This window comes from Pocillopora verrucosa, chromosome 13 (assembly GCF_036669915.1).
Source record: "Pocillopora verrucosa isolate sample1 chromosome 13, ASM3666991v2, whole genome shotgun sequence".
Lineage (NCBI taxonomy): Eukaryota > Metazoa > Cnidaria > Anthozoa > Scleractinia > Pocilloporidae > Pocillopora > Pocillopora verrucosa.
In genome coordinates, this window is record NC_089324.1 from 16,676,455 (window position 1) to 16,691,041 (window position 14,587).

The 14,587-nt window shown below is 41.1% G+C and overlaps 1 protein-coding gene across 1 annotated transcript; it reads right to left on the reverse strand.

Moving 5' to 3' along the window:
- Positions 1-1,543: 1,543 nt before the first annotated feature.
- LOC131795443 (NFX1-type zinc finger-containing protein 1-like) lies at positions 1,544-14,040 on the reverse strand. The gene is made up of 6 exons (XM_059113018.2): positions 13,885-14,040; positions 10,474-12,588; positions 7,228-9,847; positions 6,373-6,794; positions 4,818-5,091; positions 1,544-4,076 (listed from the first exon to the last, which is right to left on the reverse strand). The coding sequence occupies exons 2-6, from the start codon at positions 12,530-12,532 to the stop codon at positions 3,779-3,781; spliced, it is 5,673 nt and encodes a 1,890-aa protein (XP_058969001.2). The 5' UTR covers positions 12,533-12,588; positions 13,885-14,040; the 3' UTR covers positions 1,544-3,778.
- Between the last annotated feature and the right edge of the window lie 547 nt (positions 14,041-14,587).

Genomic DNA, 14,587 nt, shown 5'->3' on the forward strand with positions numbered 1-14,587 from the left:
CAGGCGTAATTTACCTTCACTCAATTGCTAGATTTCTCTTTTACCATATGGTTATTTTTATTTGACATTCTAGAAAGCGTCATAGAAATTTTCAAGGGATTCCAAACTTTGGAAGTAGTCGCAAAACGCGAATTTCGAAAACGTTTGCTAAGCATCGTAACATTCTATCCAAATTTGTCCTTTGGAGACCCCCACGAGAATACAAGTGACCTATTTTAAACTTCTCGCGAGAATATCAAGGTATGTTAAGCTCCGCCTCCGCAAACAATCGCGCACACGCCGCCTAATTAGTATTGAAATTGAGGTGGTAACGAGACAATGCTTAAAAAAACTGTAAAAGCTTTTAAGATATGATCGCTGAGATCGCTGCAGAAATATTCAGCAATCGTTACTATCATATGGAAACCACATTCCTATTATTGTCGCAAGATAGACTCTAGTTCTATCTCGACGATCGTCGCACTCACAAGCCGGTTGTCGGAAGCATCGCTCATATTTTTCTCTACCGATTGAAGCGATTTTAACGAAGTAGATTCTTCATGATACTTTTTTTCTAAATTTTTCTTTTTTCTATTTTCTATTTTCATGATACTAATTTTTCTAATTCCGATAACATTTTGACCAACGGGAGTCTGTCAGTCCATATAAGAATTCGCTGCAAACGAATTTGCTAAACGCTTTGTTAAGAGCGTGGCTATTGTTAATTATTGCTATTGTTCACTTTATGTCACCTTGGGATTTACTTTACGCATCCAACCGTTTGATTGACAGCAGCTGAAATCTGCAAAGAGACTCATGTATTCCCAAAGCTTTACCTACTGACCAATCACAACCGATATGCAAATTATTATGCTGCCCGCTGATTAAATGGGCACTGCAAGTACATGTCGCGAAAGACAATAGCATTCTGGGCGATGTGACCGGTTGAAGTAGCACGTTTTTTAGACCAATCACAGACCAAAGTGAAGCAAATCGTAAGCAATATCAGATCACTTTTTACCTTTACCTGAAGATAGCTTTAAAGTTAAGGCACAGTTAAACGTTGGTTCTCAACGGAGAGGGAGAGGGGTGGGGATGGAGTAGTTTTCTCTTAAAATGATCAGCAGACGCACAAATAATCGATGTGATGGAAAATTTCGTGCTAAATTCAACTGTAAATACAGGTCAGTAATAGTCACTGATAAAACGACAATTCTAACATTGAAAAATGAGACTAAAACGCGAAAAGTTCTACCATTATGCCCGTGTAAAAATCCAATATTTTACCTTCACTCAAAACAGGATTTTTTTTTTCTTCTTTAAGAAATATGCAACTTAGCGATGTATGAAATCAACAAAAGAAAAATTGTGAAAAAAATGAATGAAATTACCACATGCTGTAATAAGCTGGTTAGTTAAGAAACAAGTTCACCAAAAATTTACATATAAACAAAGCATTATAAATTTAATTTTGTTAAAAATAATTTCCACTGACCCACCAAACAAATTTCCAATTGTCTCCTGAAGATTTAATACAATTCATTTTTAATTGAAAGCACTCATTAGCATATAGCAGTAAAACATTTTTTCTCAGAACAACAAACAACTGTTTAAATTTGGACTTCAGTGATATAACTGACTGACAGTGTAACATGCCGTACATAAGTTATTTAGAAATTATATATACAAAAAAACTGTTCTCTTATTCAAGTTCTCATTCTTCTAACACTATTTCTTTGTAATAACATTATAGCCTACGCGACGATGAATTAATCAAAAACTAAAACAATTCTTCCCTACATCGGTCTAAAATTATTATTACGTTTTAAATGGCTACCAGTGAAATTCAAGGCCGTTCTGCATCAGTTGTTTTCAACACAGTACCGCAATCAATTCTCCACTTAATATAAAATCAACTTCTACATACCTAGACTTCACTCAAAGCCGTTGAAAAGAACTTTCTCCAGAGAAGACAAGGAAAATAAGGACAGCATCTGTGCTTCACATTTTGCAGAACCGTCCTCGAAGCTTCATTTCAACAATTCTGAGAAAAGTGTCTTCCTCGTGATTGGCTGAATATTCAGAGTTGATCACTAAAAAGGGTCGAATTTCTCGAATTTCATTGACATGATCCGGAAGTCAGTCAAAATCAATAAACTGAGGATTATGTGTGGAAAGGAAGTAGTTTGTTCGTAAGTAGTTTCTTGAGGGAAATATGTCGAAAAAAACATTTGTTTACAACAACAACAACAAAAGGATCGATTGACTACGCAAGGATCTAGCGAGACCCTTTCTCAAGTGTCTAACGCATTAGTTTTCTTTTCAAAAGGACTGCCCTCTTTTGCAATATGCTTAATCAAATTAAAATTTTCTCTCCTAAATCTCCATAGAAGTAATCAGAATCATTTCTCGTATCAACAAAAAGAGTTAAAACGGGGAAAGCAAATATAGCTTATTCATCACCGGCTAGCACTGTTTCTCGAAATATACTGATTCCAAGAGGACTAATTGTATGAGTCACGCAAGATAAGCGGACGTGACTGACGCCACTACATTTTTGTGGCGGTTTTTCTTCCAATATTCAGAGGAGAATTTTTTTGGAATTTTTCTTCGAGGGCAAATAAGGAGAATAAAAAGCAGAAACCTCTAGAAAACTCGTCAGGGAAAAAATGTATGTTTTAGTGTCGAGAACCTATCGAAAGATTCAATCTTTCCTGACAACGGTATTTTGACATGACCTACACCAAGAAAATATAAAAAGTTTATATTCTCTTGTCAACACCCAGCACGCTTTTATTGATCTTTTACCCTCTCAGTTTATTCGAGTTTCACAGATTAGGCTTGAACTGAGCTGGCTCCAAGAAAGCTGTGTACAAATTAAGATGTGATAATTAATCACACTCCAAATGAAAGCTATTTGCGATCAGAGCAAGTATTTCCTACTTGTTTCAATACAAAAGGACTGCTTTGGACACCCGAAGGGTAAGGGGAATTAGTTAGGTCAATTTTTTCTGGTTATATGCCGCAAACCTTTCAGAGCCCCTAACCCCATTATATTCTACTCTGTGGCCATTTACAAACAGCACCTTAATCCCTTTTTCAACCGCCAATTTTCCCATTTCTAAATTCTTACTAACCAAAATTTTCTTACCCCAGAATCCCTCAAAAACTTGCGACCACGACTATGATGAGAATGAAATTCCATTCTACTTAATCTAGTTGTGAACATGCGACCCATCCAGCGGCAAATCCCCAAAAAGAAACCTCCCTCCCCCCCGGGGGATGGACGCCAAGTAACAACAGACTGCGCGTTTTCCACTAACAGCCTGCTGACAAGCTTTCGTATGCACAGAAATAAAATTTAAAGCTTAATCACGGGTTTGCTGAAAAAGATACATTTCTGATGAAACTTGACTCCAAATAAACAAGTCTTCGTTCAAATTCATTAGCCTTGCGCTTTAAATTGACGCTATGCAAGCAAATCGACGTAAACATTCATTTCGCTTATGTTTCGCTGAGCACGCAGCACGCAAAAGAACAAAATTCACGGTAATTTAGCTTTGCCTCTCAAAGCACACCGCCCAAATTGTCTACTGAACGAATAATTAATAAGCTGAAACTATCGCATGCGAATCGAAGTAAAAATTTATTGCGCTCAGCCTTCGCTAAGTGTGCGGTAAGCAAGAGAACAAATCACAATTGGTTTAGGTCTGCCTCTCTAGATAAACTGTCCAAGGAGTCTACTTAAAGTATAATCAGAAAGCTGCCGATTACTTTTAAAACTCAGTTTTAAACCTTTTTACGCCTCATCCACGATCATGCAATTTTCCATGTTTGCCTGTTCAGACCAGGCAGGGTGTCTCGCACCATCCATCTCAGTCGCCACTTGGTTGTCTTCTACCAGTCTGTGATTTTCTCCACCAATCACAGCTCCGCAATCAGGACAAGTGCTTTTCTCCATTGCGCCGCCACACTCAGTAATGGCATAGATATGTCCCTGAGGACATTTGTACCAATGACCTTGTTTGAGGCCCATGGCACTCACGATCTGTTGTTTTTCTTCTGGCGTCAACGGTAACAGACATGGGTATGCTTTTCTAAAATGTAAGTAGTGCAAAACGTATTATCTTTACTATCCTAGTCGTCGTCGTTATTGTCGTCAATATAAAACTCCTAAAATGACGCAAATGTCTTGTGTCTCCTTCAAACGGAAAGACCAAACAGATCACTTGCATAGCAATTCTGGGCCTCGATGCTCAAAAATTAGGTAACCAAAAGTGAAGACACCCAGAATAATAGAGAGATTTAAGAAAACGTTTTCGCGATCAGTAACACGCAAAGATTCAACTCTTGCTATTTCCATCTCAGCCGTTTGTTTAGTGGAGTAACCGTTTTTTCCTGAGAGTGGGAGGTGTGGTGGCAGGGAGACATGTTTTTTACCCCACCTCGAGCGCGTAAAAAAGACACGTGATATGTAACTATTGACTGAGTGAGAGGACCAGACGGCCCGTTGGGGCATTTTATGATTTACGGACCGAGCGTTGCGTGATCCTCGCGTCGTGACAAAGAGTCAAATATTTTCTCACCCGGTCCGACCTAACTCAGTCAAAAAGCATTTTATTATATGACCGCCGCTCTTTTATTTCCCTCAATTCTTCTTTTAGCTCGCATCTTGCGCGGCCGCAAGGCTTTATCTGGCCCTACTTACGCCATCGCTTACCCTCGTACGGGCATTCTTGTCTAATAATTACCAATAAAAACGTGCACAAGGCCATATAAGTCATATAGAAACTTTTAAAAATGCCTTAAAAGACAAAAAACACTGTCAAGTAACGCACCTGATTCCCGACAGCATATCTAACAGCTCGTCCAACCTCTCGGATTGAATTAGTTTACCGCTGGACAGCTCATCGCGAACATCTCTCATCATCTGACCATGCGATTCCTCCGGAGTCAGGTTGATGCTTTCGATGTCGTGTTTCAGCAAACACAGCTCAAATCGTAGATTAACCCTGGTACATTCCAGGTTTATGTCTTGCAGCTCTCGCTCCGTGACTTCTCCTGACATAGCACGCTCCTTCAAATACTTCAAATCTTTTTGCAAGGAGTACCCTACCAAATGACACCAAAAGTAACCAATGATACACTGAAGGAAGCGAACAATTATTATGGAAGATACTCGCAGGCTCACGTTTAAGAAAAATTCGTCGCGAGATCACAACTCCTTAACCCTTTAACTCTCATGAGTGACCAAGAGGGAATTTCTCCTCACAATATCAATACAATATCAAGCATAGAAGTGATGAGAATAAGGTAAAATATCAATAAGGGGAGTATTAGCTGATGGGAGTTAAGGACCAGTCATTATCTATCACCTGGGAGGAGGGACTACAGAAACTTGATTGCCAATTAACAGCCAACGGGGGGGGGGGGGGGGGGGCGGAAGTCATTAGGACATAACAGAGCCTTAGGGGAGATCTGGTAAATTGTTGTTACACAACCAAAATCCTCCGCAGCCCATCCCCCTCCGCGGCGATTAATAGACCTGCGCCTAAAAAGTTATCACATACCATGCTAGGGGCGAATGAAAATTTTATAGCAGTAGCAGGGGGAGGGGGAGGGGGAGGCTATGTCAGTGATCTGTATTTCACACAGACTATTTACATAGTTTTGTGTAATTGTGTTACGGCTACTAGGCTTATCCCTTTGAGAATACATTAACGGAATCATTTTAAAGTTAATTAATCCGCATTGTCTTGAAAAATTATATTTGTGAATACCGTAGGATGTGATCGGCATTTCGTGCAGAATATTTACATAGTTTCTGAAAAATATATGCCTCCATAGCGTAAACGTTATATAAAAAGGACGCGAAAAAACATTGTAACGAGCAGAGGGAGAGATCAGAATTACGATTGTTTGAAGAAGTGAAGTTTGAACTGTAATTAACCGGGAACTAAAGGACTGATAGATACAAATTGTAAGTATTATCGTTTTGCCCTCGCGTTCACAAACGTACACTATTGCAACTTTTTTTCATATAATTTATGTAATTTCAGTTGACTGAAATATATATATATATATATATATATATATATATATATATATATGTATTTATATATATATACATATAAGTTCGATCTGATGGGATAGAATGCAAATAAATTCTCCAATTTTTGATTTGCGTGGTTGATCTTCAACTCTACCTGTGTCTCACGCGTAGGCGCAGAACAGTAAGTATGTCAATGGAGGGTGAACCAAAACCGTAAGGGAACTTTCACAATAAACCAGAAAGGGTTTCATCTTCCCCAAACAGAGGCGTTTATCGAATTCGCTATTGACGGTAATTTGATTGATACACAAGGAAAAAAAAAAAGAAACTTGCGTACGTACCTTCCACACGACTTTCGTTGCTGACTTGGCTCTGAGCCTTAAAAAATGGTCTATGCTTCAGCTTCTGGTTTATCTCGGCAAATCTCTTCATCAGCATCACCTGGTTTTTGGTGACAGCTGCCATAAACATGTTCGACAATTTGGTCACACGTCTCATTAGTGTGTTCAAGTCTTTCTTTTCATCATCCGCCTCAAGTGTCGACTTCAAAGCTCTCACACTTGTTTCCAAGTCTTTCATTGCAGCCTCGATCTCAACCGGATTCCCGTTGACCTTGGCCTTGACTTTTTCAATGTCAAGCAACTGCTGTTTAATAATATTACCATATCGCAAGCTCCTACGGATACTCTTCTTACATCGAGGACAAGTTTTCAGTTGAATCATGTCACATTTCTCTTTGCTTAGATGGGACTTATCCATGTAGCTATGAAACAATGATAATAAAGACTGCTAAATGATTCACACGAGATAAATTGTCCACCGAACATGTCTAAACTTACCCCACACACGTAACACACTGAGAAACCCAAAGCTCATGGCCAAGATCTGCCAGTATTGGCCCTAATGGCGCAATGGCAGATCCAGGGGGAGGGTCCAGGATCAAGACCAGCCCCCCTCCCTTATCAGACGTGTGGGTTTTGTCGCTTTTTGTCTGTCACCAAAATTCTTGCAACAAAAGGATCACACGGTACTAATCAATAAAGTAATTAAAAATGCACTTGTCTTGAGACACTGTCTCGTCTTCTTTAGGCTATAGAATTCCAGGATCCGCTCTTGTTGCGGCTCTTAATTACCACGCAATTCCACGAAATGGGGCTCTACTCTAGTTTAGATTAGTTGCGCCTGGGTCTACTTACTAATCAAGATCTTTTACTGCGAAGATGTGTTTACAGTCCGGAAGCTGAATGAAACGTGCACCTTTTTCGTCTTCTCTACCTAAAAATGTTTCGGTGATTGGGTCGCCATCGTTGTTCTCGCACACGGCACAAATGCAATCTTCTCCACACAAGCCTCGGCAGCGATGGGGACGACTCTTACTTCCGCACTTGAGGAACTTTTTGCACGGCCTGTCACATCTTGGGCGATCGCACAATTCACCACACAACTTGCTACATCTGTAATGTACGCATTCCCAGTTGCACTTTTCTGTGCAAGACTTGCACGCCTCACCACAAGGGCGTTTGCACTCAGAATGCCTACAACGGTTTTCGCATGACATCCTACATGGTGGGCAGAATTTTGTGCATGATGCCAGGCATTCATGAGAACAAACTAGGAGACGCTTGCACCTTTTCTTGCACCGCTTGTGAACTCGACCCATGCGACACTCCCCGCAGTTCCCAGAGCATGAGTGGCCGCATTCCAAAGTGGCCCCACAACGGGCTGGGCATTCTACCGGAGTTGCTGAGCAGGCAATATTTTCTCCATGTCCACATGGCCAATCTGTTCTCTTGACAAGCTCTTGGCATTTTCTTGTGCAAGGTTGACCACAGCGGCTCTGACAGCGGTGGGAACAGGGTAGAATTTTTTCGCATTGTTCTTTGCATTGGACCTTGTTCAAATCCCTGCCGCATCTCACGGTTGCCTTATGCCCGCAGAATGGAAGAGTTCTCTCGACAAACGCTCCACAGTCCGTTTCACATTCCTCATAACAAAGCTTTTCGCACATGTGGTCACAGCCGGCAATTTTCTTAGCGCACTGCTCTTTACAGACATACTTTACATGCTCAACATCAGATGGGTGACAAGATCGTTTGCAAGCATGACCGCAATCCAGGCGCACTTCGCAAGGACGCTGACATCCCCCGTTAGGAGCTTTCTCTTCGAAATCTTCGGCTGTTTCTGCTGTGATCTCTTCATTGTGACTTTGACAAATAAGGGGTAGCGACGCGCCAAAGCTATCACTCGCCTTCAAATCTTCAATAATCTTTCTCCAGACTTCACTGTGTTTGCAAAGAAGGGTGAAGTTTCCAATACAGTAGAGGCCCTTTCTAGCACGAGAAAGCGCCACACATGCACGGTTTTCGGTCTTGATGAAGCCAGCCTGGTCATCTTTGTTGCTCCGCACGAGTGAGAGAAGAATGACGTCGTTTTCTTCACCTTGAAAGTTGTCGACTGTTGTCAGGCGCACTTGGTTGAGCTCTTCAATTTTTTTTTCTTGAAGGCAGTCTCTGATGGCGAACATTTGTCCCGTATATGTTGTCAAAAGGGTAATTTGATGGGCTTCATAACCTTGCTGTAACAGATAACGACACAAGGCCACCACAAACTTAACCTCGTGATCATTCACGCGACTGTGGGAATCTTCACAAGGATTCTCCAAATGACGGTGGTTGATGAAGAACATGTTCTTCTTGATTCCTTTGATGTCTTCATATTTTTCTACCGACTCGTGATTCTCGAGATCGTCATAGATGTGTTTCATTAAGGCGGCAATTTCAGGTCTCATACGATGCTGTACGTTGAGGGTCTCACACTGAAGTCCTACCTTCACCATTCGCTCAAAAAGGGACATATCCAGACGGTACTTCTTAGCTAAGTCATAAACTTCCGGTTTAGGTCTGAGTTGCTTGTGATCACCAATCAAAATCAAATGCTGACAGTCTTTGGTCAGTGACGTAATTATGTGGGCCTCCAGTACTTCAGCGGCTTCTTCAACCAGCACAATTTTAGGACGAATCCGCTGAAGTGTGCGGCGGTACCTGGCGGCACAAGTAGTAGTCATTCCAATGATCTTCGCACTTTGAAGAACATGAAAGTCTTCCTCGAGCATCACTTCAAACTTACGCGCCAATGCTCTTTCGTAATCAGGCTGTTTTCTCTGAAGTTTCTTCATGTAGTATTTCTCTGCCTTCTGAAGCCACGACCTGTACAGATTCCATCGCTGAAATTGCGAAAATCCGAACGGGTCGTACTGACTATTTCTCTCTTCGCGTTCACTCATGGTTTTATCTCTTAGAAGTTTTCTGCGAAGTTGAAGCGGTGCTGTAGTATCTTCAGTTGTTCCGATAGTCACCTCTGATGGCTTCACCACTTCGTCCTCCTCAAAGTCTTCGTAATCCTCCTCGTTCGAGAAATTCCGAGCTGACTCCTGCAAATGAAACTCTTTTTCCCTGTCCATATCATGTCCATTGCTCTTGGAATCCTCCCGTTTCGTATCGTAATGTAAGGCTAACCATTCACACAACAGGGAATCCTCGTTTTCTTGCGAATCTTTGAACCACTTGACATGACGAGCTAACATGAACTTCCCCAGTATGCGAAAGGCCAAAATCCTCCTTCTGGAGTACTTCAGGACAGCAACACAGAGATCCAAGGATCCATCTTTGTTTAGTTCTTTGATCTCCCGTTGAGCGTTTTTTCTTGCACTGTATATCGCGAAAGGAGTAAGCTTGTTGGTAGCCGCCTGCTCCCGCCGGTCCCTCAGGGTGCAGCCTTTCAACTTTTCACTGCTGCGTCCACCGACACGCACGATACCTGTTGAGAGCAGACATTACAGATCAAATTCTTAGAATTATTATCATAAATGCACGTTCATCAAACGCCTTGTTAAAAATATACTTCTTTTTCTCGAAGCAATCTGCTATTTAGAAGATAAACAATCTGATAAAAAAAATTCTCGATCAAAAAGCGCTAAGGTTAAAGTGATCTGTCACTGAAGAAATCAAAGGGCTGGTAGAAGGGAGAGAAAAACTCCTCGTTGTTTGGAGCGCTCTCCTCTTGAGTGTTGCAAAGCAGAAATCAGATTATCAACAACATTCAATGAAAAAGGCAAAGATCACAAAGAACCAATCAGAACTACAAAAAGGCAAAAAGCCAAAGATCACAAAGAACCAATCAGAACTTCATGAAAACAATTGCAATAGATTTAAAGGTGTAGATGACGGAGTCAAGACGAGTTAGGATTACCTTCTAATTATATTGGTTTAGCACTATAAGAAACCGCCAATGCAATTCTAGATTACCTCGACCTTCAATCGAGACTTCTCTATTAATCTTAGATTACCGCCGTAAAGATTCGAGAACAGCTGAAATATTACATTTCTGCCTTTTTTAGGGGGGAGAAAGAGGATCGCAGATTACAAAAATTTTTACTTCCTTACCTTCTCTCGGAAGACCACTCAAGAAATCGTCCAAGGCGTGGTTCGTGTAAGACACCATCAAAATTGGCGACGGTTCATTTTCGTTCTGCCGTAAGGTGCTGCTTTGTAGCAGAACACGCGCTATCTTCTGACCAACGTACGTCTTCCCAGTACCTGGTGGGCCTTGTATGACCGCAACATTTTTGGTCAGTGCCATTTTGAACGCGCTCATCTGCGACTTATTAAAACCTAGGTCTTCTGGATTGAGTTCCAAGTCGTAAATATTCAAGACACCAGCGGGTCGGTCGTCTGCTGGAGGTCCTTCATTGGAACCTTCGTTACCGTCAATTGAAAGTTCATCTGTGGCAACGGAGTCCAAATCACTGCCCGAACTGGCTGAATTTTCTTCGGACAGCAACTCGAGATCGGGCATACTCCACTCAGCATCTTCTGTATCCGACCCCCAATCACGATTGAGTAAATCGCGATAATCGGAGATGACACTATCTTCGCTAGAAACTGACTCAGCTTCCATGTTTTCCATGGTGTTACTTACTTGGGATGTTGTCAAGTCCACTTCTTGTTCTATTATTCCACTCATGTCGAAAAAACCATTGGTTTTGTTTTCATAAGCAGGTGGCTTCACATCTTGGTTACATTGAACGATATGCTCTGCAAACGGAAGTTCACCGTCCTTAATTCCTTGCAAGCCTTCTAAAACGTGTCTGTAGGCTTGGAAGAACGCTGGGGACTCTACCATATCAAATTTCTCTTTATCCTCTATGAATTGATTCAGGATTTCAAGATTAGCTTCTTCAAATCGCACTTCAAGCTCGCCAACACAGAGGTCGCGTGAATCTCGATTCTCCACGGTCGCAAGTAAGAGATTGCGAAATCCGTCGGCTGAAAGGCAAAGGAGGGAGCCAAACTTGAAAAGCTTGCTCTTCTTCTCCCATTTCACGCGACGTACATCCGGGTGAAACGAGTCGAACCGGATTCTGTAAACCATTCCCTTTCCACTACATACGGGGTATAAGATTGTGACGTTACGGTACACAGGAACGTCTCGCGCACGTTTGCCGTGGCTTGGGTTACTTGCTGCCGTGGGACTGCGGTCCCTTTTAAGCTGTTTTATTCCATTGCGAAGAGGTAAGATGAAGTCTTCTCTTAAAAGTCGAAATTGCACGTCTAAATAGTGCTCCTGGTCTAAGTACCTTCCATCAACAACGTTTTTACGAAGAAACGGCTTGTTATGGGGTTCTAAATCAGCTACTCCTGGGATCACGCTCATATCGCGAAAATCCTCGGGTGGCGTTAGCTGAGACTCGTCTGGGTGAGTTGTTTTCCGGCGATTTATTTCATCTTTGTACTCCTTGACCTGTTTAAGTTTCTTCTCCAACGTCTCTGCGTCTTCAAGGAGACCCTTACTCTTCAGATCTTCCACCGTCTCATTCAGTTGGGCATTGGGAATGAGGTGAATTACGTCCTGTTCAAATCTCTGCAACAACTCCAGGAAAACCTCTGCTATCAGCAAGACCAGTTTATCAGGCTCGTAATTGTCGCCAAGCTCTGAAACGTCGGACATTTGGCTGATAAACTTGGTAAGATGCAATTGCAGGCAATTTGTTTTAATTACCATACGTAGCATTTTGTTAGCAATCTCTTTCTTATCATTTGGTGAGCAGCACATGTGTATGGCTCGAATAACAAGCTTCATCAGATCGGGTCGTATTGTTTCTGTCTTCAGCAGAGCCTCAAATCGTTTAGAATTGTTGAAGAGATCCAATATGCCTTCATCAGGAGAGTTTGAATTGCAGATTCTATCCAATGCCATATAATTGAGAGGCTTTGGATCTCTTTTTTGTTGAATTCCAGCCTCCCCATGACTTTCTCTTCCATTTCTGTCAATTTCTCGTCTTCTCTCCGGGGAAAACCTACGTGACTGCCATTTTCCACTGTCATTTCTTTCCATGCATCCTTGTCCTTCAACAGACATGCGCAGTCTCTTTGATCTCGATAAATCATGACCCTCTTCACAGAAGGATCTTTTATTTCCTATCACTGTTACGGTTCTCTTCATATTTTTCTGACTTTGGAAGTTACGTTACCAGCAACATGGAATACTTAACCTAAATACTTAAAACAAAAAGGAAAAAAAGAAAAGATTAAAACCAAGAATTCTCCAAGCCATAGTTAGTAACTGATCGTTTATTTAACAGTCCTTGTAAGAGTACACTTGATAATGACTTTAGTGATAGACAGCCTGAGCGAAAGTCATCCTCAGGGTCACGTGAGGAGTCACTTGTCAGTCGAGATGGTCTGGTTCCTGAAAGCTGATTGGTCAGTTTCGCCGTGATTTCCTGGCTTTTTAACCTATGCAGGGTGTATCCTTTAGTCTGTTAGCAAGCAAATTCGTAATTATGCTTGGCGCTTGTTCAAGCTGTAGTAAAGACTGAAATAACTGAAAAATTTGTTTACTGATCAGCTAACGTTGGTCAGGGACAAGATAGCAGTGCTTGTGCTTTCATGATACGAAAAATTGTTGAGAGGCAAGTATACCTGAACTAAGTTCTTGTGAGAATATAAAGACCGCAAGATCTTTCCAGACTTCAGTAGAAACGTTTTAGCTCAAAACTACTCTTGACAAGTTGATCGTTTCAAAACATTGTTAAGAATAAAAATCGCGTCTGAGATCTCAACTTTTTGAAAATTATAAGCACTTTAATTGGTTACGTAATTATGAGACCTTGTCAAGGAGTTTAGACTTCACAGTCTAGCGGATGATCTCTCAATATTCATTACGGCTGACTTTTCGCTGAAGAGCTTGTTTTGTCATCAACAGTATCAGGATTTATGACAACTGAGCATTAATAATGAAAAAAAAACACAAACCACTTTTCTTTCGCAGTCATGAGCATTAAAACATGAGCAGGTAAAGAGGAAGCCAGTAACTATCAGAAAGCCACTCGTACGTCGCGCAGACGACAAACGTAATGTGTTCAATGAACTGTATCATTAGCCAAGCGAACTATTCATCGGGTTGCTAATTTTTTAAGTGCTGCTGTCGTGTTGCGTCGAGGATTTGTCGATAAAGTAGTGAACTGAAGTGAAGTTTACAAATTTTACCCACCACATAAATTAAGTACGCTTTCGAAATTAGTAATTTAAAATGGACACCTATCGTTTCAAATTTGTTTTCAGAACGCTCACATTCATACTTTGTGACAAGTTGACACACTTTCCTGGTAAGATCAGCTCGATTTTAAAAATAGAGTTGTGAGAATTCTTTCCAATAACAAGCATCAGCATATTACCAAGTATTGTAATCCATACATCAATACACGATCAAATTTCGAGGCTTGCCAAAAGCGTTAAGCTTCATTTGTCTCAGAGTTAATTTAAAATTCAGCAATATTTATAAATCATACGTACCCAAGTCTCACATGGTTCATTGCTTTCGACGAAAACAGATAAAAATTGGATGAAAAAGACGTAAACATCACTGAACGCCACCGTCTCTTGGAGTATTCTGCGAAAGTTTGCGAAGAGCATCTGCGATTCCGAGAAAGGCATCCTCTTCCTGATTGGTTGAACGTATGGAATGATTCTTAAGTCACACATAGAAATAGAAATACAATCACGCCACCAGGAAATAACCTTATAACTGCGAAATTTTAGTGAGTCTTTTACACGAGACTATCTGAACTGGTTGAATGGAATAAATCTGTTGTATGTACTGTTTTACAATAAAAATCTGCAATCAAATGAGCCTCAATACAGTTCTTGACCAGTTATCACGCGAAATACATTAGTCTATGGCGTGACGAATAAATTGTCACACGCGGACAAATCTCAGAGATTGGCCCTACAGAACGACCTGGACACTGCCTAGGGCAACGGAAAACTCCGCAAAAGCTATATCTCTGCGAAAACAAAAAGTACGCGGTAATGTCCACGTCAGTTTTCCAATGTCAAGGTTAGAGTTCTTTGACGTCTTGAATTTACCAGATTATTTTTTTCTCTTACCTGAAGATTTCTTTGAAATGAAGGCACAGTCGGAAGCTGGTTCTCAACCGAGAGGGAGAGGGGTGGGGATGGAATAGCTTTTTCTTAAAATGACCAGTAAACGCTCAAA